This window comes from Platalea leucorodia (genome assembly GCF_965183815.1).
Source record: "Platalea leucorodia genome assembly, chromosome: 4".
NCBI classification, from domain to species: domain Eukaryota; kingdom Metazoa; phylum Chordata; class Aves; order Pelecaniformes; family Threskiornithidae; genus Platalea; species Platalea leucorodia.
This window is the reverse complement of record NC_138826.1, coordinates 41,233,270-41,260,023: the sequence shown is the minus strand read 5'-3', so window position 1 is coordinate 41,260,023 and position 26,754 is coordinate 41,233,270. Positions and strand designations below refer to the sequence as shown.

General features: G+C 46.5%; 1 protein-coding gene across 2 annotated transcripts in view; it reads left to right on the top strand.

The window, feature by feature from the left end:
* PRKG1 (protein kinase cGMP-dependent 1) overlaps positions 1–26,754 on the top strand; it is a gene marked incomplete at its 5' end in the record, with an annotated part of 513,851 nt that overhangs the window by 18,803 nt on the left and 468,294 nt on the right. The window contains one exon of one of the 2 annotated variants that reach the window (XM_082311200.1): positions 15,918–16,228. The exons of the other annotated variant lie outside the window; for it this stretch is intronic. Within the exon in view, the coding sequence (XP_082167326.1) occupies positions 15,918–16,228 (311 nt within the window). Of the gene's footprint in view, positions 1–15,917; positions 16,229–26,754 lie in introns of those variants that run through there. 2 annotated transcript variants of the gene reach the window in all.

Here is a 26,754-nt window from a genome sequence, read left to right as displayed (position 1 = left end):
TGGATGCTATGCCAGCTCCTTACTGGCCGCAAAGTCTTACAGGAGGGAAAGGAGACATGGGAGAAAAGAGCAGGTATAAGCACATGATATGCAGCAATACTCATAAGCACCAGGTATGAAGTGTAGCGGAGTCATCCACGGTCTTCGGTCGCTGTGGAGGACGAGGGCATCATGTACATTAGGGGCTGCTGGGATGGGTTGTATTCTTAGTGCTGGCTTAACATCTCCAATAAGGGATGTAATACTGCTGAACAGAATCAGCCTAGGGTAACGCAGAATATTAAAACCATAACAGGTTATCTCCCTTCAGTCATAAATCACATCACAAGGTTGATGGTGATCCTGAAATGCCTGGTTTTCCAGCACGTCCCCTGCTGCCGTGGTTATTTAATCCAGTGGGGTGGGGGTGACACTTGTCTTGCAGAGGGGGAGAGGGGCTGGGTGATGTGGGTGCCGTCACCAACCCCTCTCTCCATGCGTGTGCAGAAGCGACTGATGGGGAGAGGCTGCGCGAGGCTCTGGGTACCCACCACACAGTGGTAGCGAATGGGAGCATTTTGAAACACCAGCTGAGGTTACCGGGCAGTCCTTTATTGCTGGACATTAAACATATGGATTATTCCAGCATTATCTTCAATGTGATGGGAAATGTTTTATGATTAAGGCAATGACAGACCCATGTCTTGTAGCCTTGACTTAAGGTTACACGTCCCTTGAGATCCTGGTGAAGGAGGCAAAATGCAGAGGACAACTCTTAGCTTAATGCTGGGAAGTGGTTAAAAACGATCAAAAAATATGCTGCTTCAGTTGTCAGGGAATGGAGGGAGGTCGCTGCAGAGGGAAAAGCTGGAGGGCTGCACAGACCCCAAGCTTTCCTGGGAATGAAAAAACGCTTTCAGGTCTGCCTCCCCACCCTCCGCTCTCGTAAAAGGATTCATAGACCAGAAATCTTTAAACAGATGGTTTGAATAAGGTAAAGTACATAGCCAGCAGTGCCCTCGGGTACATATGGGTAACCACACCACCCGCCGAGGAGATCCGCAGATGCAACCAGAGGTTGCTCTGGCCTGGCAGGACCAGGGGAGGCTGAAAGGCTGCACTGTTTGGACACTGGTATTTTTATCGTTTAAACCTTGGGGAAGAATTCCTGGGTGAAAGCTGCCAAACCCCCAAAAACAACTGTGAGGTGAGGAGAAGCGTCTCCTGTGTGCTGGCACACATGGCTTGGCCATGCAAAATATTTTCCCATCAGCATGGCTCTTTGCAGCGGCTGTAAATGGAGGGGACATTGGATAGCTGCAACGTCCTCCACACCTGCAACGGCAGTGAGCAACCTCGAGATGGAGAGCAAGAGGGAAGATTTGTGAATAAATATGTTTGGGCAGGAAAAAAGCTGGCTGGTATGGAGCTTTTATAACATAAATCTGCTCAGCTGGGGTTGTGATGGGCACCTCGGAGCTCACTGGCAGAGCAGAGGAGAAGGTGGCTGAGGTGGCACTGCTAACCTCAGGTTGCAGGTGGAGATGTATGTGATCTACCTCTTTGCTAGGGACTTTGTTCTCATGGTTATTTGCCCTTTGTGTTCAAAATAGGTGCCTCATTTTTCATTTGAATTTACTTGTCTTCCAGTTCTTGTAATGCCTTTCCCTGCTACTCAAAAACACCATTTAATACTGAACTCGTTATCTACATTATAGTGTCTATATAATGTAATTAAATTTTCTCTTAATCTTTTTTTTTCCTCATGAGCTAAACAAATCAAGCCCTTTCTGTCCTTGATAAAGATTTTTTTTTTTTTTTTAGCTGTCTGGTATTTGCTTGCCTTCTTCAACACCATCTCCAGCTGCTCAGTATACTCTCCCACAGGGGGGATATTAGCACTCTGAAAAGCAGTTCAGCCTGAGCCACCAATAAATACATGTTGTTACTGGTCTCTAGTCATTATTTTTCCACTTACTTAGTTGTTTTCTGCTTACACACTGGTCATAACTTCATCCTCCGGGTTTGCATGGAGCCAGTTCTTCATTGAGGCCCCCACTGAAGCAAAGGAGGAAGGTGGAGAGGTTCTTCCTAGCAGGAGGAGATCGCCCTGGCTTTTTTGGCAGCTTGCAGAGGGCAGCCAGTGGGACAGGCACAGATAAAGCTGTGGATGGGTGATGTTCAACACACCCTGCCTTTTTTGGATGTTCTGATGACCATTTTGTGGCTATGTGGTCTTTCCCTAGCTAGAACCAGCGTTTTGATTACTGGAAAAGAAAATGATTGAAAGATCACGGGGGAAGGATGTCCGCCTGCTTGCAGTCTTGCCCCTTAAAATGTATTATATTGACTAACCAAAAGAAAAAGGTGCTTAGCAAGGAGATGCATTTTTTCAGTTTCCTTTGAACTCGCTGGCATCGTCTATAAATCAAACACTGGACATAGGGAGATTTAATGCGTGTTGCTTTTTGGTGGCTAAATGCAACCCTTTCCATTTCCCTTCTGTAAACCTCGGGATAAAGCAAGCACGACGGTGGAGCTGGCCCTTGTGGGGCAGCGCTTGGCTTTGTCTGCCAAGTCTAATAACTGGCATTGGCTCCGAACAACTCCTTTGAAAGAGCTATAAGGTATAAATAATTAATACCTGTTAAATTATTCAAGCTGGAAATACAGTACATGAATTCAGCAAGCTGACCAGGATACGAATGAGTAATTATGTTAATTAACCCATGCAGCTAGCAGGAGCTGTAATTAGTTCATGGTTTAGGCTGCTTTGTGTTTTTTAGGAACAGAAATGAGCTAAAAATAAATAGGAATAAACTAAAGCTATAGTTAAAAAAATATGGGTTAAACGACGTCATTTATCAAATGGCCCTTCTTTCCTTCAGGAGGGAAGCAGGTACATTTTTTAAAGCTTTAATCACTGCTCTCTGCAAGAACTTGAAGATGTTTCTGAAAACTGTTAGTAACACAATGCAAGAAGTTATCCTCTAGACACTCTGCTCCAGTCTCTGCACATTTCTACCATTTCTTTCCTATGTGTTGCTGAAGAGGTACAGAGAGAGGGAAAAAAAATATCAAGTACACATTTTTTTAAATCCATTAGCATCATGGAAGAAGTCCTAATAATGATGTACAAATTGGAGGTCTAGTTTTTCAAACACGTAACTTGCCATTCAGTGGGCAGTAAAACCTGAATATACAGTAAAGGGCTTTTCCAGTAAAAAGAAAAAAGTATTTAGTAGTTACAAAGGAAAAATATTGCATTAATCCGAAGCTCTGAGTTCAACTAATTAGCATCAATGGAGATTTTAGGACTGGAAATGGTCATTGTCCAAATGGTCTGTCTGCATTACTCTCTCCGGTGGATGAATAATACCTAGCCTCAGGAAAAGAGGTCTTTTTTTCCAGAAAGTTGGAACTGGTTGCATTGTAGACAGATAATTGATTTACACTATAGGCCTTTATATGGAAATACACCCTCTCTGATTCTTCGTACTTATTAATATAAGTGGATATATTCAGATTTGGTTCTTTTTTCGTGTGGTTTTTATTTTCCCTAAAGGCATTGTGCTGAAAACGTGTCTGGACTCCTTATTTACGTGAGGAGGCATCTGCTGTCCTGGTTCCTTGAAGGATGTTTCAGTAAGTCTGTTTGGGTCTAAAGGAAAATCTCTCAGAGGATTCCCATTTTCCTCCTGCTCTTGTTTTGTTAATAAGCATTGCTTTTTGCTGTGAAGGTAATTCTTAGTTACTATTGAATTTAAATGGATGCAGTTTGTTATGGAATTGGAAGAACCCTGTTAAAATGGGTTAATGAGAGAGAAATTTAAGAAATGCTTTTGATTTCCCAAAATGAAATGGAAAGGCTTGGTATTTACCTCTGCTCTGAGCTTTCCCTCTCATCAAGGAATTACCCAAGTGAAGTGAATTCTCCACTGAAAATCTCAAAACCTGCTTCAGCTCTAATGCTTTTGGTGAAACTTTTTAATAGGTTGCATCGATATGCAGATGTTAGTTGCATATTTGGGGTAATTGCAAATAATGGCTCTTAGTAAAAGTAAGAGAAGAAGCCACGGGTGAGAAACGGACTGGTTTCCATCAATGAATGCGTAAGAACATTATTCGAGAAGAGGGTTGTGTTGCAAAGTGGAGATGTGTGGTGCAGTTCTCGTCCATGCGGGTTCATGGAGATGCTTTAATACTCCCTGAGATTTCAAATCCAGCTCAGGCTGTAGCAACCTGTGAAGAAGAAATGATTATGGCATGTCCGTTGTTGCTTATGCCTTCAAAGGAGCACAGATTGGAGAATTTTGCTCAATCATAGGCTGGATATCACACATAGGGTTCACATCTCTAATTTCATCTCCTGGTAGATATTTTGTGGCTTATTTCATATAGATATTGCAAATATATCTTGTGGCTTAGCCTCAAAATCGTGCCTCTTTCTTCCAGCATCTTCCTCCGGCTTCCAGCATTTGCGTGTCCAAAGAAGGGCAACGAAGTTGGTGAAGGGTCTAGACAACAAGTCTTACGAGGAGCGGCTGAGGGAGATGGCGTTGTTTAGTCTGGAGAAGAGGAGGCTGAGGGGAGACCTTGTTGCTCTCTACAACTACCTGAAAGGAGGTTGTAGTGAGGTGGGGGTCGGTCTTTTCTCCCTAGTAACAAGCAATAGGGCGAGAGGAAACAGCCTCAAGCTGCGCCAGGGGAAGTTTAGGTTGGATATTAGGAAAAACTTCACCAAAAGGGTAGTCAGGCATTGGCACAGGCTGCCCAGGGAAGTGGTTGAGTCCCCATCCCTGGAGGTATTTAAAAGACGGGTAGACGTGGTGCTTGAGGGCATGGTTTAGTGGTGGACTTGGCAGTGCTAGGTTAACGGTTGGACTCGATGATCTTAAGGGTCTTTTCCAACCTTAACAATTCTATGATTCTATGATCATTATCTGGGCTAATAAAAGGTTTTACCTCTCTCTACAATGTAGGCTGGGACACGCTTTAACTTATTCTCAGCTAGACCCTGGGCTGGCCTTGCTTCGCCACCAAAGAACTGGGTACTGTACCATTTCAGCCTGAGGATAAATTTATTTCCCGAATCTCCTAATCTGTTTGGGTTTGAAACATTATTTACCCCATCTCCTGAGTGTCCCCTACAAAAATATATAGAAGCCTGAGGGGAAAAAAAAAACCTATTTAAATCTTCCATTCTAGTGGGGCTCCTGTATTGATTCTTTCCCCATAATTTAGACCTCTATGCTCAGCATTTGCTATTCTGCTGCCCAATCAATACCAATTCCATCTGGAAATTACATTAATGTTTTTTAAATAAGAGCTTGCTTGCAAAGTTTAACTTTATCTGTACAACTGAAGAGTTGGGAAGTTTGTGGTTTTTTGAGGTTGTGGATTAATTGCAATTGCAGTGATATATGTGTATGTGTATGGTGGTATTAGCATGAGCTGTTTTAATTTAACTGACTTTTCTGAGAGTTTATGAGGAAATATAAAAGGAAAGTAAAAAGACTGAGACTCCTGAAAATGGAATAATTTAAAATCTAAAGAAATGAGACTAAATACAGAATTATGGTATATAGCGAAAATGAAATGTCTTCCTTTTTCAGATTGGTCATTCAACTGGTCGTTAATACTAAAAGACAGAGATTTTTAGGTTTATGTGTCCTGACTTTTATGTGCGTGCTTGGAGTTGTTTGCATGTTATGGTAGTGGCAGCATGTACCGGGTGTTGAGCCAGCAGCCAGGAATTGGTGCGAATCAATGATTTAATGCCTATTACTGAATCAAATTATTGATTCAAACTTTCCACAAATCAATCTACTTTTGCGTCTCTTTAGGGGGAACACATACAGGTGTGGTAAAGAAAACCCACATAAAATGTGATGTCTGGTCTGCTGGGACTTGCAGGTAGTGTTATTATATCTTTGAAATAATTTGCTTATCAAGTAAACCGAATATTAAGAAGAAAGAAGGCTGTGATATAGAGAGACAGTACTGTGGTTTTATAAATGCCCACTTTTCTATAAATATGCCCCTTAATATGCCACACGTTCACTTCTTCAGAGTTGTAGTAGCTAACTCGAGAAATACTTGTAATATTAATCCTACCCTATTGCTGAGAAATAGAATATATTAATATATCAGTGGGAACTTAAAGCTGAGTTTGAGCAATACTCTTGGCCCCCGTGGTCTCTTTTGTTTTTTTAACGCATGCATTTTTTGTTTCTATATTGCCTTTTGATTGAGTGTTTTGGGGGTTTTTGCTTTGTTTTGGGTGGGGTTTTTTAACGTTTTGTTGGTTTTTTGTCGTGGTGTTGGTTCAACGAGTATTTGGTGTGAAGGTTTGCAGCCACGCACCTCAAGCCGGGAGAGCAGGGCAGTAGAGGGCAGCATTACTCCTTGTGTTTTGTGTTTTCTCCTCCTAAAAGAAATGAGAATTAAAAAGCAGAGGAAAAAAAAGAAGAATGTGGAGAATGCTGTGCCTGCCAGAGCTGCAGGCCATGTAAGGGAACAGAGCAGGGCCAAACACCCACCGCGCTGGGAGGTGGCACATGGCGCTTCATGCTACGTCATGCCCAAATCATGATCTGAAAACAGTTGTTTTGCTGATAGTCGTGACTCTTAAGCAAAAAAGAAAAAGGAAAAGAGTGGGTTTAAAAAAAAACCAAACAAACAACGTTTGTGTATCTGTAAAGGAGCAGGGGGGATTTGTGAAGCGGGTTGTGAAGCTGTACTCTTGTTCCAGGGAGCAGAAGTATAAAATATGTTGCCTTCCTGTCTGTCACAATGAAGATTTTTATGCTGCGAACCAGTATTGATCCTTCCATTCTAACAACACGAGACCCTTTCACAGCATGTCAGATGCTTTGAAAATGAGTTTATACACTGAGTGTTGCGTATATGGATTGCACAAATATGGGTATGAAGAAATTGCCCTGTTGTTTGGGCCAAGCTGCTGAAGTAAAAATATAGATGATAAAGCTTCAACAGAAATAGTTCTTGCAAGATGTAGCCTATAAAAGGTCAATATCAACCTAGAAATCTTTCTTTCTAGAGCACAGAGAAGCAGACCCAAAGTGCATGTTGCCTTCGCAGCATCATCACTTCGAAAGGATTTTTCCTTCTAGGTTTGAGGAAGCTCCCATGAGTCGGTATCGTAATTCCCCAGCAGTGAAAATTGTGCTGTTCTCCACCCAGATCAAAGATTAGGAGGTGGTGGGGAAGATGTGCAGGGGCGAACCTTCTCAGCATGTTTTATAGTGGAGAAGAGTGGCATAGGTGAACCTTCTCAGCATGTTTTATGCTGGAGAAGAATTGCGTAGGTGAACCTTCACAGCATGTTTCAATGCATGTTTTAATACTATGCAACAGAGAGGAGTCAGGGTCAGAGCAAACCAGCTGCAGATGGAGCTGGAGTCAGAAAAGGCACCGCAGCCCCGGGTTTGCACAGCCCGACTTGCCCGCAGCTGGTGAGGAGATGCGGTTGCACATCCTCCTCCAAGATGGGGTAGTGGCGGTGCAGTGAGAGCGAGGAGGGAGGCCTGCACCTTACCTGGGGTTTAGCTGCTGATTTGAAGTAGAAATTGTGCAAAGGCGAGAATAAAAGTGCTGCCCATCCCCTGATTCACCCAACACAGCAGGGCAGTCAGTTGAAAGATGTCGGTAATGCTTAGGAAATCGGGTGAACACTGGCCGCTAATGCTCTGATGAGTAGAGCAATCAGTTGGAGCAAACACTGACAATGAGAAAACTGCGAGCATAAACATTTTTGTGCACTTGGAGAGCCCAACCTGATGAAGTTTCCCCAAGCATAAATAAGAAATAGTTGTAGAAGTCAGTGGAGCGGTGTAAAACCTTTGTGGCACCCGATGTGAGCCCCTGTTTGCAGATCGTGCCTGGATGATTCATGGATATTTCCTTGGTACCTTAATGAGCCGGGTCCTCTGTGGGACGCAGCCTTTATTCTGAGCCTTAAATGATCACAGGGATCAACTTTGAGTACAAACCTTTTCTGGGAATGTTTTCTGCAAGGAAGAGTTTGCTGAACTGTGGACATAAACATTTTTAGATACTTAAAGACCGTACTTCAGTAAAATTTTTCTAGTTGCTCAGGGCATGCAGATGTCAGAAAAAGACTTCAGAATAAATTCTAGCACAAATCTGTTTCTGAAAATGAAGGCAACTTTCAGTGCAACTTACATTTATCTTTAAGAAACACCAGTCTGTTGTCCAGTCATGTAAAACACAGGCTTAAAATCTATGCTTTGTGCTTATTGTTATAAATACCTGAAACATTCAAATAATAATTTTTAATAAGCAGAGGAATTAATTTGATTACATAAAGAGACGGTACACTTGTTCACAACGCATTCATCATAAAATAATCGTAATGCACTGGTTATTTTCATATTGGTGGTAGCGGAATATGTATTTATTTCTAATCCCATTTCAAATATAAATGAATTGTTTTGAAGGTTGGATAACTCAGCCCAACAGACCAAGGCAATTATGGTAGGTGAGTGGTGCATTACCGGCAAGGAGAGATAAGAAACAATGCAGGGTCCAAAAGGGTGACGAGAGGGAGCACCTGGAATTGCAAATGCTCGGGGCTGGCAAGTGGTTTGCTACCATTAAGCCCGGGAAGTTAAGAAATGGCGTCAAGCAGCTTCAAAATCAGGCTGTAGAAATGAGCTGCTATCGATTAAAATAACTTGGGGGGAAAAACAAGCCTCTTGCTGTTCCTACTTTCCTGAGTACTTTGCTTTGCACCTCTTGCAACCAGAAAACCATGAGAAAAAAATCAGCAAGTTGCAGAAGGCGACTGAGGTTGGAGAGAGGAAAAGATGTAACTGCATGGTAACAGCTGATGAGTTTAGCTGTGTTTGTGTAGTGTTTTAAAAGTATACCATGAAGAATTGCAGGCTGGCTCACAAGACAAACCTCACTTTTGGTCAACACAAGTTTTTACCAGTGTACTACTGAATACCGATGCAAGAATCACTACTCCAAAATGTGCCCCTAGAAGCTGCTGTTGCTAGTTAGAGTCCCACGTAAAGACAAAGAGATGATCTCACACAGAAAAGGTTAGTAGGAGCAGATGAAGTCAGAAACAAAGGCAGAAAGCTGGGATTTGACCCCCAGATGTCCTAACACCCTGTTGAGTTCCTGATTGCCTGGACCGCGTAACACAGGAAGGTCAGATCCATATTCTGCCCAAGTGCCTTTCCTAAGCAACGCAATACAAAGGTGACACGCAGCATGTGTTAGGCAGCTGTAGGGTTTCTGGCTGTGTCAATGGCTTTGTAAGGGTCTTGCCTCTGAAAAGTGAGGTTTGGGAAACTTCTGGTAGCCTGCGCGCGTTGATCGTTCAATGACTGAATGAATTGCAGAGCTTTTTGGCATTAGGATGTTGTCCCTGTTGCATGATCAGGCTGGGTTGTTTTCATCCTTGGGCAGTAACCCCACACTGTTTGGTGCGTGGGCTGGGTGACGGATGAGTCGCCAAGCTCTCGCACCCCTTCACCGTGACACTGAGATATCATACAGCGGGAGGAGGAACGTATGTTGAATAGTGAAGAGAAGAGTCGCTGAGCACGGGCCGTCCTGAGCGGTTAAACTCTGGTTGACGAGAAGTGCAAGGAAGCTGGCCTGGCTATCCCAGCCGTACCTCCATGAAAATAAGAGGCCTCAAATCCAACACATGGCTCCCACCTTCCTTCTAACGTTTCAGCTTCTTCCAATCTCATGGATACGTGCACGAGAGCCAGAATTAATCTGTTTTTCCAGCTACATCAACTGAGTTGATGTTTTCTACAAACTTCACCTCCATTATATCCTGTATCTCATGGCTCCAAGACTAGATCTGCATCCTTACATTTAGTTTAATTGGTCCCTGGGTTCATTTGCCAGTAGCTTAAGGCTGAAAGCAAAAGAAAACTACATTTCCACGGCTCTCCTTGTCTAAATGCTGCTTTTGCTCTATACAGTCAGTGTCCTGGGACTGCTGAGAAAAGCAGGGGCATAGTCAGGGTCTAATTGTAGTAACTGCAAAACAGCACTAAGTATTTATGCTGGCAGTTTTCAGAACAAGTTGCTGCTTAACATGAGCCTAAAGAGACTTCTTAAGGCAGCTCAATCATTTTGAAGCCGCGTCTGGCTTAATCCAGCCCACAGGAAGATGTGTCTAAGCTCTGCTCATGTCTGACCTTGCCAGGCAGTCCAGCCCTTTCTAGCAGGTGGGAAAAAATCAACCAATCACCCGAGGTGTGTATGGACAGGAGGAATCGGGGTCAGGGATGGTGGTTCCCACGCCTGACCTGCCTGGAGATCTGCTGCTATTTGCAGCTTCTATCTAGGGGTGCACAGAAAACGTGTTTACTCTTTCCTGGAGAAATCCCAGCCTCAAAGATTTCATTTAGGCTGAGAATATGAGAAGGTGCTACCAGGAAGCCTGTAGCATCCCCTCCTACCCCATAGGGACTCATGAGCAGCTGAACCAGCACTGAAGCAATGGGATGCGGAGACCCACTGCCACCGCATGCCACCATCTGATGGGGTGAACTGGTGAAAATTCAACTTTCCATGCGATCATAGGAGAAAAAGCCTGGCTTAGAAAGACATCTTTCAACTCAAGTGTGTCAGATGCTTTTTGGAGGGCAGAGGATCTGTGGTTTCTGTAGGCACATAGGCAGGGCTGGTGTGAATAGGGCTTTGTTAGTGGGGAACAGAAGCCAGAGGGACTGTTTTGGTTGCTCTAATGGAAGGAAAAAGCTTTGAAGGGCTTGTTGAATGTGTATTCAACTTCTGGATATCGAGAATAATTTATTGTGCCATTTTTATGTAAAACTCCTGTTCCTCCCAGACAGACGACTGATACCGTTCTACGGTTTCAGCTCTGCAGTCCACCCAGCAGGACCCACAGATACAGGGCTTCCTCCAGCCTGGAAAAATGATGAGGGGAGGGTTATCTCTTACCTTGCCAGTGTGTTAGGTCCTTCATGCCATCTATTTTTCTGGGCAAAGGACCCACGGAGGAGAACAAGAAACTTGAATCTTGAATCTGATTCTGGCACATGGATCTGTGCACGAGGGAAGGAGGGCTTGAAACCACCACGTTACGTGGATAATTCTGTGCTATTACACACTCATAATTTCTCATCCTTTTGCCTTGCATGACACAAACATTCATTTTTTGTGTTATTATGTATGCCCCTAATGTGATATAAAAAGCTAAGAATATTACCAATTGCAGTACAGCACACTATTATTTTTTTTCTTGTCTCTGCAGTGAACATTTTTTGGTAACATTAATAGGTCTCAGGGTATTTTTTTTCTCCTGCACTCTACTCCAAATGATCCTCATCCTGGGAGGATTTTCCATGGCAGGCCGGAGCGATTGCATGCTCTTCACAAGAGCTACTTCTCAGTGTTTGTTACTGATAATGGAAAGAATCTACATACTGAAGGAAAATCCTTGAGATAATCCAGTTGAGATGTAGATTTGAGTTTCAGCACTTGGGAATCAATGGGATTTAAAAGAGAGCACTGACTGCAAGAGTGCCTAACCCTGGGTATCTCCATCCCTTCATTGGGGAGGAACAAACAGGTTTCAGCTTCATTTTTAGAGGCTCCAGAAAGGACCAAAATAAGAGGGAATGTCCAATGTCATGAGACAAATAGGACTTATTTTCGGAGATAAATGGGGCTGAAGCAGTCCCCAAATACTGCCAATTCCTGCTCTTTGGTCTTGGTGAGGCTGCTTTGACACAGTAGTTCCATCCTCATCCCTATCCTTGGGGGCTGAATTATTTTCCAGCTGCTCCCTGCAAATCTGTATGGCACTGTGGCCCCGGAAGGAGCTACCGGAGGCATTCTGTTTGGGGCAAAAGGCAAAAAGAAGGGCTAACTATGCCCTAGGGAGGAGTCAGATGTGTTCATGTTTCAATAGGTGGCACTCCTTCCTCTACCTCAGGGACTGGCGTGAATTTTGAGTGGAATGAGGTGGGCGGGGACGTGGCATCCAATGGATGAGACGTGGTGACTCTCCAGGGTGAACTGCAACTTGAGTTGGTTATAGCATGCTTTTTGCAAGAGTTCAGCTCATGTACGTGCTGCTTTCCTCTAGATCTTCCTGTATTTTTAGTCTTTCCTTCACATTATAAAGGTGTTGCCGTGAACGTGCACGTGGGGAACGCATTCAGCTTTGCAACTGGCTGTGTGCCATCGGCAGGTAGAGTCCCGTGGGTCACACACCTTCCCAAATCTGCACAAAGCTCCGACCAGCAGAGAAATGCATCGCAAAATCCAAGTGGTTCAACTTTCTACCACAGGCTGATCTGCTGCTGTAGATATTCTGGGAAAAGGGTAAGGATTGGCATTGGAGTGGATTAGGCAGGGAAAAAAAAATGCTTCCAGGAGGAGGAAAATGTTTATGTATGTACTCAGTGATGCCTCTCCAGCTTCTTCACCTGCGCTGTCCTGGCTGGATACAGCAAGGTGACATTTGCCTGTCAGCGATCCTGCTTGCTACCTGAGCTTTGATTGGCGAGCCCGGGGACATGTTTGCAGAATAGAGAGCTTTCAAATATGTTTTTAGCTTGGAAGATGGCAGCTGAGTGGGTGCATTTGGTGACAGATGATCCTTGAAAGGTTTAGAAGCAAAAGCTATTAAAACCTAGGAGCTGTGCAAAGAGGAAATATTGTGTATATATCACAGCCTGTTCGAAGAGAAGAAACATCCCTGTTTTGTGTGATTCCCATCAGCAAGCTGCGGCACACAGTGTTTTGGGGCAGAGAGGACGCTGTCTGCAGATGCTCTTTTTTTTTTGGCTTCCTGCTTACCCAACATCCAGGCACAGTATCTCAGTGGCCGGATCAGAAAAGGGCTTTGGGACGACTGTAGCCAAAGGCTCTCTTAACAAACCGCAAGCAGCTTTGCCCCGTCCTCCTGAAACCCAAGCCAGTTGGTGCATTGCTGCCATTCTTCTCACTAAAACCATTTCTTTCCGTTCACTGGATCAAGAAGACGAAGCAGCTGCTCTGAGAGTCTGAGATTTTTTTATTGGGAACTTTAAGTTGAAAGGAATGGGATCAGAGGATTTATTTTTATCGGAGTGGGGCAGTACCCTGGGATCCCTGAGGTTACGCACCAGCCCATGCCAGGAAAGCCTGAAGTATGAACCGCAGGGAGGAGACCTGCACTCGCCTGATGGTTTCTTTGGGAGAGCAGTGAATAGTCGAAAATAGGCAACTGCTGGCTGCCTTCCTGCGGCAGAACTTGGCTGTCAGGCTGTGAAGCCCTTTGGGCTGCTTTGGCCTCATCCTTAAATCAGGGAAGACCAACCTTAGACTTGACAGCTGCTAATTATAGTCCCAAATCTAAAACTGAGCTATAAAATCTCTCTTCAGACCTTGTAGGTCTTATGAAAATCTGCTTTCCACCTGTAAACAAATATTTTCTCTAGATACACTCAGCTAAACTCCTCACCAGTTTTATTTCCCATAATTTCTCATGGTTTTCTCCAGATCCTTTCTCATTTAGGTATTGTTGTCTCAGCCCCAGGCTGTGTACCTCTAATAGAAACCAAGTAATGTGACTTTACCGCTTGTTATTGAGAAATTATGCACAACTTTCCCCCCGGGGCTGTTACTCTGTTGAAGCACGGTGGGCTTCAGTTAACCGCATCGCCGTCTCCCTCGTCCAGAAGTTGGAATCACTTCTGTAGGGAGGAAACCAATAAAACTTTAAGCATGTCGTCTGAATGCTATTAAAATATTTTATTTATCATTGATTTCTAGTTTGTAGGCAGCAGGAGCGCATCTATTTAACGCTGGTCATCTTTAAAATGGAAATGTTCAGAAGAAATTTGATACTTTTGTTCCTAGTGAGTTATGCAAGATTGAAATGGAGGCAATATACAGTAAAAAATGCTGTCTGAACTTAAAGCGCTTTGGCAACCCGTGAAAACAACCACGGGACTTTGCTTTTGTGGCTGGCACATATGCATCAAGGGGACCGAAAACTGAAGTGTTTTACATAACCCAATTTTTTTTTTTAACGTGCATCTCAGAAAATGCAGGATGTATCAAATATGTTCAAGAACCTGCAAAGCCTCATGCTTATGAAGAGAGGCCAGGCCCTTTCAAACAACAGTGTTGAGCAGGGAGCAGTTGTAATTCCTCATCCGTTCTTTTTTTTTTTTTTAATTTATTATTTTTTAATTTATTTTATAAAGACCATCTGCAGGTTGAAAGCTGGAACTTTGGACTCAGCCAAATGCCAGTATGTAACAGTAAAAAATAAACCAAATCCAACCAAACAGAAAAGCTCAATCCCATAAACACGGTCTCTGTCTGGATGTCTCATTTCCAGCTGATGCCCGAATGGGAGGTCTAGACACACTGCTAACAGGAGATAGAAACACGTAGGTTCCACCCACCTCCAAAAAATGTATCCATGGTTGCACCCTACCTCTCTCCTCCCCAAATCAAACTCCCAGAGATGGAGCTGAAGCAGCTGCTTCTGCTGCCCTGAAAATATCTGAGCATGAAACTGTGCCGGTGCCCCAGCGCTGCAGAAGCTTTTGCGGGGCGCCAGCGCTGAGCTGGGCTGTGGAGGTTTTTACTCCCAACTCCGCCAGACTGTGCAATGTTATCAGAAACCTCCAAACCAGCTATTTTGTTGCCCACAGAACCCTCTTTCTGCCCTGGAGGGTTAAGCCCAGGAGCCGCGTTGTCACAGCGTACATCGCTGTCCCTTCTGCGCCTGGCATTTGCAGGCAAGACAAAAGACAACGGAGCCATTTGGCATCGAGGGCTCAGCCGATGCGGCTCATTTATTTTATTTTGTTATTTTTGTGCAGCAGACCTGTGGACTGTATTGCATAGGTAGAACCGGTGTGTAGCAGTTTGTCAGCACGCAGAAAATCCTAGTGCATGAGGCGTCGCGCTCGCACACTGGGAAAATCCGATTGTGTTTGGTACGGCAGAAACTAGCTCATGCTTTCATGTGGGTAGCAGGGCTACAGAGAAAGTCTATTTCCTGTATTTTAAGTTACTGGTTTTTTAGTGCTCTAAGACCCATATGCCTTGCCTCCAGGCTTTTCCAGTGCAGACATAATTGACCGATATTCAGTCAAGTAAAATAAAATCTGGGTTTTTGGAGCCCAAAGCTTGCTGAGACTGAGCAGGAGCCATGCCAGGCACTGGTTTGTGCTTTCACTCAGAGAAGACAACAAAAATTGGCTGTTAAAAAAAAGTAAATGGGAGATAAGCCTGGCAAGTTCTGTAGGGAAAAAGTAGTACCCTCGATCGGAGCGGAGGATGGGAAGGGAGAGGACCGGGGACACCCCGAAAGTGGGACGGAGAGGGCAGGTTTGTGCAGCCATCTCCCAGGGCTCGGACCTGTTTGATGGCCTCCTCCTGCAAAAGGACGGGAGGGGAGGGCTCGGCAGAGGCTGCCGGCGGCGGAGCGCTCCCGCAGCCCCCGGGGGAGCCGCCGGACAGCCCCCTCCCCGCATCCCCCGCCGGGCGACCCCGGGCGCGGGGGTGTGGGCGGCGCGGGGAGCCGGCGGGGCCGGGAAGGAGGGAGCGGGGAGTGCATGTGCATCCTCGCAGGCGCCCCTGCCTCCCTCTCCGCCGCCTTCCCTCCCTCCCTCCCCCTCCGCGTGTGTGTGTGTCTCCCGCTCCCTCTCCAGCCCAGCCTGACGCAGGCGGATCGAAATCGCCCCTAACAACCCGGCTCCGGAGCGCGGTGCCGGCGGCGGGGGTCCGGCTGCGGCGGGGGCCCCGGCGGGCAGCGGGGCCGCGCCGGGCCGGGCCGGGCCGGAGGGGGCGGCGGAGGCGAAGTTGGCCCAAGTGCGGGGAGGCGGTGGGCGGCCCGGGGGGGAAAGTTGCCGGGAGAGGCGAGGGGCGAGCGAGGCGGCAGGACCATGGGCACTTTGCGGGATTTACAGTACGCGCTGCAGGAGAAGATCGAGGAGCTGCGGCAGCGGGATGCGCTCATCGACGAGCTGGAGCTGGAGTTGGACCAGAAGGACGAACTGATCCAGAAGCTGCAGAACGAGCTGGACAAGTACCGCTCCGTGATCCGGCCCGCCACCCAGCAGGCGCAGCAGCAGAGCGCCGGCACCTTGCAGGGGGAGCAGAGGACCAAGCGGCAGGCGATCTCGGCCGAGCCCACCGCCTTTGACATCCAGGATCTCAGCCACGTCACCCTCCCCTTCTACCCCAAGAGCCCACAGTAAGCAGGGGGTTCACCCCGGGTACCCACCGCTCCGTGCCTCGCCTCTCCATCCGCCGCCCTCAGCCCCTCTCGCCCCCTTCTCCCCTCGCTGCCTGCGGGGCAGCCGGCGGACGCTTCTTCCGCGCCATCCCCCGTCCCCGCCGCCGGGGCGGGATCGGGGTGGCGGGGGCGCGGAGCGGAGCCCCGAAGCGCGGCCGCCCCGGCTGCCGCCCGCCCCCGCGCCCTCCCGGGTGGCCCCGCGGGGTGGGAAAGTTGCGAGTTCCGGGCTTGGGGGCTCGGGGGGGGATGTGGGACAGGAGCGAGCCCCGAGGTGCGGGGAGAGCCGCGCTCCCCCGACCCGGCCGGGGTCCTTTCGGAGCCGGCCGCCCCCCCATCGGGCCGGGGGCGGCAGGGCGGCGAGCTCGGGCAGGGGCGGGCCGCCGGCTTTTCCGCTGCGGGCGGGGACGGGAGAATCCTGGGGGTCTCTGCCCTCCGGGGAAGAGCGGCGTCCCACCGGGAGCGATTCACCGCGGGGCGGGCAGGGCTGGGCAGCGTGCGGGCAGGGAAACTTGGAGCCCGGCGCGGTGCGGTGCCCGGGGCTCCGGCAGCCTTCTTGCCGCCCCGCCTGGCCTCCCTTGCCCGGCGGGTGCTGGTGTCTCGGGGTGAGGGGGGGAGAAGGGCAGTGGCAGGGGCTCGTTGCAGCGTCCTGGTCCGGTGGGAGGGCGGGGGGGGGCGGCGGGAAGGGAAAGTTGCAGGGAACCTCGGCTCCCAGCGCGCCCGGGAGCTGCTCTGTCCTGGTTTCACACTTGCCGCAGACTAGGCAAATTATAGCGATTTAATGGAGAAAACGGAGACCTCGCAGGAGCGGGATCACTCCCTCCCCTTAGTATCTTTTCCTAGCCAACAAATCGCAGTGCATTTAGCTCAGCACTCCTTAAGGGAATAAAAAAAAAAAAAAAAAAAAGGAGAAAAAGAGATTATCCGCTGCTGAAGCGCCTGGCTTCATGTGCAAGCGCAGCGGAGGGCGGCAGGGGCCGGCCCGGGGCTCACCCCCCTGCCCGCCGCTGCCGGGCCGTGCCCCTCGGCTGGCGGCAACCGGGGCTCGACCTCCCCGCCGCCGCGGCCGGTCTGTGGCCAAATCCGCCTCCCCTTTGCGGCTGACATCTTCCTCGCTGAATTAAACGGCAGCGCTGGGGTCGTGGAGGATCGTTCGAGCCATCCTGGTAGCTGGGGTGTTCCCGTTTCGGGTGGGCTTTGGGATGCAGGTCACTCCCCAGCCGCTTGTTAGGGCACATGGCGGACGCGGGTCTCGGCCTCTCGACGCTGCGTCGCTCCAGCGAGGCCCCTCTGGAGCCCCACGCGGGACTTCACCAGCCCCACACGGGTGCGGGTTCACTCCGGGGCCGAGGCGATGGCGGGGCGGGTGGCGCAGGTGCTGCAGGCACGGTGGGGCAGCGGCGAGGGGCGATGCCTCGCTGCTCCTCCTTGCCTTGGCAGGAGTTTCCCGCCCGCCGCCGCGACCCGCTCATCTGCCCCGGTAGGTTATGGGCTGGGGCCGAGGCTGAAGCCGGGCGGTGCCCCTGGCCCGGCCCTGCCCCCGCAGCCTCGGCCCTTCTCGCCGCCATGGCGGGGCCCCGCCGTCTCCTGGCAACCGGCGCGCCGGGGCCGCCCGCCCAGGGAGGGCGGCCGCCATGGGCCGGCCCCGCCGCCGCCGCGGGACCCTGGGCTGGGGCCGCCCGCCATGTGGCGGGGCGGCGGCTGCCGGCTCTCCTGCCTCCCCGCTCCCCGCCCCCCCCCATTCCCGCCGCCGTTTCTCCACAGATATTTTGCCCTTTTAAGGCGAACGGCCGCGGCTCCGGATTCAAAAGGGCGTCGGGGAGAAGCTGTGGTGGACCAAAAAATCCCAAACACCCCCAAAAGTGGAGACCGGGCTCCATCAGGTGTGGGGGGCAGCTGCCCTGTGCGCAGGCAGTGGGCTGAGGTGCAGGCAGGCAGGTGGGTTTATGCAAGCCATGGTGTGTCTGGTAAACGTTTAAGGTGGGATAAGGTGGCCCAGAGGCATTAATTTCCTCAGTTAAACTGTAGGACAACATAGCACATCTGAAAATGTTTATTTTTCTGTCAGGGGGGTGTGTGTGTTCACCCCTTGGTGCCCTTGAAGTGTGAATCGAGCCCCCCGGATCTCAGGGAAGCACTTCAGGTTTCAGCAGAACGAGCCTGGATCCTCTGCTATGTACCGTGAAATACGTAGGAAGCCTGATGAAGCCTTGAATTAACGTTTTCCAGCTTGCATTTTAATTGCTTATTGCGTAAATGCCTTGCTGTAGTCTCATGTGGGGCATAACGCACGCCACCTGCCTGCGGGAGTATTTCATGTTGACCTTCCATGGTCAATACTCTTAATAGTATTTACAATATTCAAGTCAACTTGCGGCTTCAGATCTTAATCTGAAGTAAAAGATACTTGCTCACAGCTTCAGGAGTGCACGTTGCTCTAGGAAACATTTGCTCTTCTGTTTGAGCCATCACATTATGGTGAAGAGGAGCCCTCAAAGCCTCATGCCCAAGGAGGCACACCTACTGATGCAACATGATGTCTTCTGCTGACAGACAGTCATCTTGGGTGCTTGCCTACATCCGTAACTGCACTGATGAGCACTTTTAATTTGAGCATCCCAATGGAAAGGAAGATGTGGCTACCTAAATAAAGGAAAACATGAGCCATGTATTTTGCTTACCTGTAGTTCTCATAGTTAAAATACAATCCAGATGACCTGCTCTGTTAGTGATGGATGTACCTCTGCGACTGAGTGAGGAAACGCAATTGGTTTAGTTTATTTGGGGTCATTGATATTTAAATTTTGATTTTTCATAGCTTTTTCTATGTACAGTTGCAAACATGGCTTACACAGTGCTTTTGTGTGGTTGAGGGGAGGTCCTTATCTTCATTAAAGAAACGTGACACAATCTTGATGACATTTTGATGTTCAGGATAACCGTTTGTGGTGGTACTGGAGGTGCAGGTGTACCTGGAAGCAGAACGGGAACCACCAAAATATGCAAAGAAGGGTTGACTTTTTTGCCCTGTTCATGCCGAACCTCAGTGACAGGTAGTGGCATCCAACCTTTGGTTTTGACAAGCCGCCAAAGTATCAGCCTGTTCTCCAGCATTATACAGAAGTAGGAGCACCAAGAGGACACACAGGAAATCTTCAGTTGCTTGGTAGCCTGTGGGTTTTTTGCAGTTAAGTGGTGCTGGGTCTGTCCTTTTCTGGTGGAGCACCTAAGGCGGCTGGAGATTGGTAGGATCAGTAGTAGTAGAAAGTCTGTTAGAAACGAGGAGGGATCATGAGGGCCATGGTAGACTTCTGATACCTGTGGGTCTGCCTCTCCGGTGAAGTGTCTGTGGAAGCTGCTGTGATTCCACGTAGAAGATTCTGGGTTACAAAATGGTTAAACTCTGAATGGCTTTTAAGTATGAAAGTGAATTTAATTGCCTCACATGGAAAAAATACTATTAAATTTCCTGCAAGATCTTACCTTGTGCACAAGCCCCACCATTTAAGATACATATAGTTTAAAAAAATATCCGTTTCAGACAGAATGTTAAGAGTTTTAGTTGCGGTTGCAGGGTTGGGCTTATTTTGCCTCTAAACTTTTTCTTTTTTTTTAATGTGAAGTGGGACTTTGTGGGTTAACATGAAGAGTTTATAGCTAAAACCTGTGGAGGGACACATCCTGCCGTTTTCTTCCAAGTTATGAGACCAATGAGAGAAGTCAGGCATTGGCATCTTTATCAGTCTTCCTATTCAAGTAACTAGAAGCCAGTTGTCTAAAATAAGTGGCTTTTTCTTTCTGCCCCCCAAAGGAAATAACTTGCAAGAAGTGACTGGAGTAAGTGGGCACAGACTGTGGAGAAAGCTGGATGGTTTTCCATGGCAGAAAAATACCACGACAAATCCTTGTCTCCTCTTCATCTTCCAAAATTGCTGCTCTGTTTGTTTTTCCACACCTTTGAACTCTCGCAGGATATATCCTGGCTGCTAACAGCCTGTCAGCATGAAAAGAATACTGCGAGACCAAGTTTGTACCAACTGTTATTCCAATTAAGATTTTACAGAGCTGCAGACCAAAGAATAGCCTTTTTAACTAGGAAGCTGTAACTCTCGTCTCTTCGCCTTCGTTATTTTGTACTTGCCATGGGAAAATACCCAGGACTTTAATTTTAAAAGGCTGTTTTGTTTGGTGATTGGCAACAGCTGTATGCTTTTTTGGAAGACTGTGAAATCAGCATATTTTGTTTTCCAGAAGAAAAAAAAAAAGTAGAAGCAGAATGTAAAACAAAGTGGAGAGCTTGTGAGTGTGAATAAATGTATTAGGGCCCGATCTCCTCTTGTCAGAGGTAGTGTATGCCCTGTCATTAACTGAGATAATGGCAAAATGCTGCATCATTTGTAGAAAATGTTGAGTAAGATGAAAAATGACTTCTTTTTGTGAGTTAACAGACTTAGGAATGCTTTGAATGTAAAGTTGGGGAATCTGCCAAAATCCCAGAGATTCGTTTTTGGGGGGAGGAGCAGCCTGTGAGTCGTATTTAAGAGTTCTGGTTTAAAAAAAAAAAAAATACTTGGTTGCATAGCCTTGGGGAAAGTACGACATACATACAAGAGATTTAACAAAATCCCTTCAACGGCCAAATTGGTTCTTTGAAGGCGAATGTGCACATCTTCTGTGAACTAGAGGCATATTTTTAAGTGATCATAATAGTAATAAAACCCCCAGAAATATTTGAAAAGCACTTCATATTTAGAGTGTTTGCATAAAATTATCTTCTGGTGTTTATAAATGGTATGTATGCTGCAGTACCCAGGAGCCATCCACTAATTAAAATTCTCAAACTATAGTTCTAAAAAAAGCCAAAACAACCAAAACCCCAACCCCTTTTCTTAAACCCCATGCTTTCCTCTTTCTAAAATAGAGGATGATTGTTGCACCATAATTTAACGACTAGATACTGATGGTTGAGGTGATTGAGGGACCTGTGATCGGGAACTGAGACAACGCTCCCACCGTGATTGCTTCCTGAAATGTGGGACATGAGCTGTGAAATCAGATGAGGGATGGTGGCCTCTTTAGTCCTGTTACGTTCTGGTTTTGGTGCCGCACTGCAGAAAACATCATATCAAAAGCAGTCAGCAGCAATAGATATAGGGGTGCAACCTTAAATTTTTTTTTTGTTGTTATCAAGATGTAATTCAGTATGATGTGTCCAGTGACTAATTGAAATGCGTTTATCATTTGTTTGAGAGTAATTAACTGCTCTAGTTGCTTTTATGTGCTGTGTGATATAATGTTGAATCCATCTGAATGTAGTTTAACATTGTTCTGAAGAAGTATTTACGTGCCTGGAAAGATCTGCCAATTCTTGATTAAACGCTGACTTCCATTAATGTCAGTGGTGTTTTTTTCAGTGTGCAGGATTTAGGGGGTTAGGACTGTAGGGTTAGGACTTTAATATATGTGGCACGTGGTGGTGGGGCAGCATCTCTCCACTGGTGGGAGGTCTGTGAGAAAGGATGACATGCCCACCGATACAAGATGTGGCCAAGGGCATTGCCTTGGGGAACGATCTCCCTTAGGCTCATGCTGATTAGCTTTCCACTCTTCTTGGCGGCTATCAAAGGGACAGATGGACTTTTCTCCTGCCACTCTAGTGGTGCAGTGCCACTCAAACCCTATTGCGGTTTTTGTGTGTGGCTTCAGCTGGCTGATTTGCATGGACAAGCTCTTGGATGCTGTGAAGGACAGCCCGCTTCTGTAGCAAGTGCTGCTGAATCTGGGTATGTGGGACTTGTTGCCTACCCAGCAGTCCAGTCCTAAACTTCTCTCATCTCTACGGCTGGCCAAGGCAGCTTGGCAGACTTGCCTCATGAGCTGTCTCCTCGCTTCACTCCTTAAACACCCAACTTGCCCTGCTTCTGTTCACACAGCAGGGCTGAGAGCGGGGCTGCCTTGTGCTTTGCAGGGATGAGGTTTTATTGTGAAGGATGATATGCTTCCTGACAGAAGTTTTAACATGCAGTGTGTCAAGGATAGCGGCGAACGCAAGTCAGTCAAATGTTATTTTATTCTGTTTTGACAGGTCTGGCTTGGCGGTGGTGGTGGTGGATGGGGCTTTCCTCTACGCAAGAGGCACACGTGTGACTCACGCCTCGGAGTCTGTGCTGCTTAATGTGTTGTGAAGTGGCAAGTGTGAGATTGCTGGTAGTTTGGCACTTTGTATAATTCAGCCTTCTGAGGCTTTGGTTACTAGTGGTAGTAAGGAATAACTATATTGTATTTAGTTACTATGCGGAGGACAAGGATTTTTCTCTGTTGGCAAGCAGTGTTCTGAGTCATCTGTGAAGTACGCTTGTTTAGTCAGGTAATGTTTATGCTGAATGTAAACTCTAAGGACCAGAGGTGTTTTATTCAAAGGAAGGTAAAAAACAATTCACCGGACAAAGCTATTAAAGCTACATACTTGTTTTGTCATTTTCTGTCTGATTCTTGCTTTGATGAGTGATGGCAAGATTAAATGTTGCTGTAATTCCAATTATTTTAATTCTGCTTAGTAGCAACAGGCAACACATACTTCTCTGAATTTCTGCTACTGTCTGATATTACTTTTAGCAGTGTAGTGTAAATACACTATGTTTTAAAGCAAAGTAGTTCTGTTCAGAAACTATATTGAAATCTTTATGGTGGTTATATGCAAAAAAAAGTTCAGCAAGTACAGTAGTTTTAAGCAAGCTAATAGCACTTAAATGAAGTTGGTCATTAACATAGAAACTATTTTTTTAATTGTAATACATCTCCATAAATTAATTTTCTACAGAATTAACTTTTTTCCTCTTATCTGTATTACTGGGTGAATACTGTAGGTGGATAGTTTTAAAGTGCATCCACAGAAAATGAGGTCCCAGACCACGGACACAAATGTCTTCCCTCCAGACTCGCTGTGAAAGTAGTCCTGAGCTTTAGCATCCTGTGTTCCTAAACACAGTATGTGTCTTACACGTCTGAAATGAACCAAAAAAAAAACCCAGAGTGCTGCAACTGAGCAAAAATGTATGTAGTAGCACAGAATTTAGACTAGCCAGCTGTTTTGCAATGGCCTGTGTTGCAGACTCACTGGGAAGGTGAGTGGACTCCATGCTTTTACTAAACACTGTCTCACTGAACACCAGATGCAAAACATGAGTCAAGGGGAAAAAATTGTTCCTTTAGAGAGTTAAAAAGGACACAGTGACTTGATATGTACCTGTTTCTTTGGTTATCCTGCTTGGGATAGATACTGTGGGATTCTAAGATTTCAGAAGTCACTAAATACGAACCTTATCTTAAGGTAAGCAGTCCTGGAAAGCTGTGCTTTTAGAACTGGAGATGATGGTGGTTTAAATGCCACTTACTGTCATAAATTATAATCTTCACTGCCTGTGCTGCTGGTATTGCTTCTCTTTTGGCTTTTCATGGTGCCAAAATACTTGCATTTGTAGCAGGCTAAAGGATAAATATGTGTATAAATGTTTTTCATCTGCCGTTTTGCCATTTCTAGGGGGTATGTGCAGGCAGAGAAGTCCCTGACATTCATGTTTTGTGTAGCCTGTCTTTGTTTTGAAGGGCTGATAGAACAGGAAAAAAACAAAAGTATTTGCTACATTGGAGCCTAAAACAACTCAAATAATTCCTTTCTCTCAACATCTACAGGAAGTGGTTTGGTTGCAAGTGTGCACATTGCTTGGATATGTACTGTGTATACTGACATCCTAAACGTCTGAAATTGTATTAAGGTCTTTTAGAAACAGTAGTAAAGCGCCTACCTGGAAGGGTTTGTGTCACGGAGATAGCTACAGTGTACTTGTGAAACAGCGAGCGCAGGACTTGCATTTTGCAATGTTCATGCAGTCACTGGTTTCCTTGGAAACTACTGCCTGCGCACGTATAGCCGAACTTGAGCACTGGTGCCTGGTTTCAAAGTAGAAAATGGGCTCCCAGACTTCAAAATTGCAAAGTAGAGTTAGGATATTTGGACTGTACTTGGCGCTTGTTTGTTAGGAGCAATCTTGAAGTAGGATATCACTGAAAAAAGCCCCTCGTTATAGTGCAACACTTTTCCTGCCTGGAGCTGTGTTCTTTTTCCAAAATTCCCCTTTTTGATTTGATTTGTGAGCATATTTGGAGGAGGTGTTTCCTGTTAAACACACAAACTGTGTCAGGAAAGCTGTGGGACTGGCTCTGCGTTGTAGACTTGAAGTGAATTTGAAAACTACACAGCCAGGCCAGCTCATTTTGTTCACTGATTTAATATTCTGTGAGGTGGTGATGGTGGTGGGTGGTCTGGACAAATAGGAGAAATCATAATGTAGCTGTCTGGGTTGACTGAAAATGGAACTAGAGTCTTGTAAATATACGCATACTTTGTGTTAAATGTGATCTCTTAGGTTCAAGAGAAATCTATATGGACAATTGTGTATGCACGTATGTACTTATTCACATGTACGGGAGTACTGCATTAACATAAATATACGATGAGATGGATTTTTATTAGGATAGAAAACAATTAAGCTGTAATATTGGTGGTGTATATGGATTTTTTTCCAGTATCAGCTGGGCTCTGGGAATGTTGAAATGCTGTTGGCTTTGTGGCTTAACAGCCACAGAGTATCGTTCAGATTCAGGAGCGAAAGAGTAAATAACTGGTGACATGGATGTGATGAAAATCTAAAGCCATTGCTCCCTGTCCCCAGTGTAAGTGGATCCCTGGGATCTGTCAGTGCTTGTTACTATTTAAACTGCCTATTTGATGTCAATTGTGTGCAAAGATCCACTGGGTGAGGGGAATTCATTAGTGCTCTTGTAGTCCACAGGCTAAATGAGGAAAATAACTATCTTGGTGGGTAAAACATTTCTGATGAATAGAAGAAATCAATCGCTGTATGACTCAGGCAACAGCATATCAAGGCAATAGCCAAGCACTTAACAAAGGTGTAGATAAACCAAATGTGATGCAAATAAAGACATTAATTTGTACGTTTATGCTTGCTGGAGACAATAGGGATCTTATAGCTACAGAGATGCTTTGAAAATCATGACTCTTAAAAACCTGAGAAAGTCCTTTAGGTAAAATGGAAGATCAGGCATCCTTGTTTCTGAGTTGGAAATACAGATGCAGTGGAGTTAGTGTACACTTTTTGCCTGGAAGTTTCAGTGTTGCTTAAATTCGTGAAAGTCTATAACGGCTTACATGTGAGGTTTAAAGGTAGCTAAACTTGGCCAGATAGAGGAGATATACACATCTTTTGGCAACTACTGTGTTTTGTTGTTTGATATATATGTATTGAATGCACAAAATGAGAGAAGTGATTTTGACACCTGATAAATGACACGTGGTCTTCAGCAGGGTTGTTCGACATAGTTGTCATCGAGGCCACATCTGCGATAACAGCAGCTCACTTCTGCTGTCTTTGGCTAGGCAGCTGGATCCTGGCTCTGGAGACTGCAGAGAGGTGTGGAGCGAACAGCAGCAAGGACTTGGTGAAGAGGCTGGAAGAGACAAACGAGACACTAGGGCTTCTTTTCTTTCTCTTCCTGCTTTAAGAAGTGAGGGAGGAAAAACTGAGCATTCGAATGTTGTGGAAGAGGGGGCTGTGGAGGGGAAAGGAAATAATGCTTCCTTTCCAGTTTTCTGCAGTGACCTGCAGCCGGATACGAATCTGCAGGGTGGGACTGTACAATGCGGGGGTATTGCGATTCGCAGTTGCTGTGGGCTGAATTCATTGCATCTGTTCCCTTCATCTCCGCTGCCAGGTTCCCCCCAGGGTCCCCTGCGTGTCTTCTCTGTCACCTTTGTGGCATGTGCTCTGGCATTGTGTTCCCGGAGCCCTCTGCCTTCATGCCACTGTCCTTTCTGCTTCCACGGCAGGGCAGACTGCTCTTACCAGGAAAGGCCTCGCCATCCTCATCTCCCTTCTCTTTGAGCCCTCAGTTACTTCCCTGTGTCTCTTGTTCCTGCTCCTCCTTCTGCCCAACATTTTTCTCTCTTCCTCTGGGTGTTTGCCCTTCTTTTCCCTCTCAACCCCAAAGCTCTTCCTTCTACAGAGCTGTCCCATCTGATAGGGTCCTGACTTTACATCTCCCTGAAAAAGGAGGCAGAGAGCTTCTGGTGCCTGTAGCACAAGATACCGCAGGAGGCTTGATTTTCCTGACAATCTAGCTTTTCTAGTGTGCCAGTTTGTACAAAATCAGTCGACTCGTGACTGATCAGATGTGACATCCTGTGGGCCTCCTGTTACGGGCAAACAGCAATTCTATCATGTTGGCTGCCTGCACCTTGCTCGGCTCAGCTGAAAGACAGGTAATACACATCCGCTGCCCTAAAGAACTGGTGCCAAAAAGGACACAAAGCAAGACAGCGTCTGGTGTTGGGGCGTTTAGTGGTAGTGGCTTTGAGTTGTATTGACAAAACATCACGGTGCACGCCGTGTGATGGCTGAATGTCATCC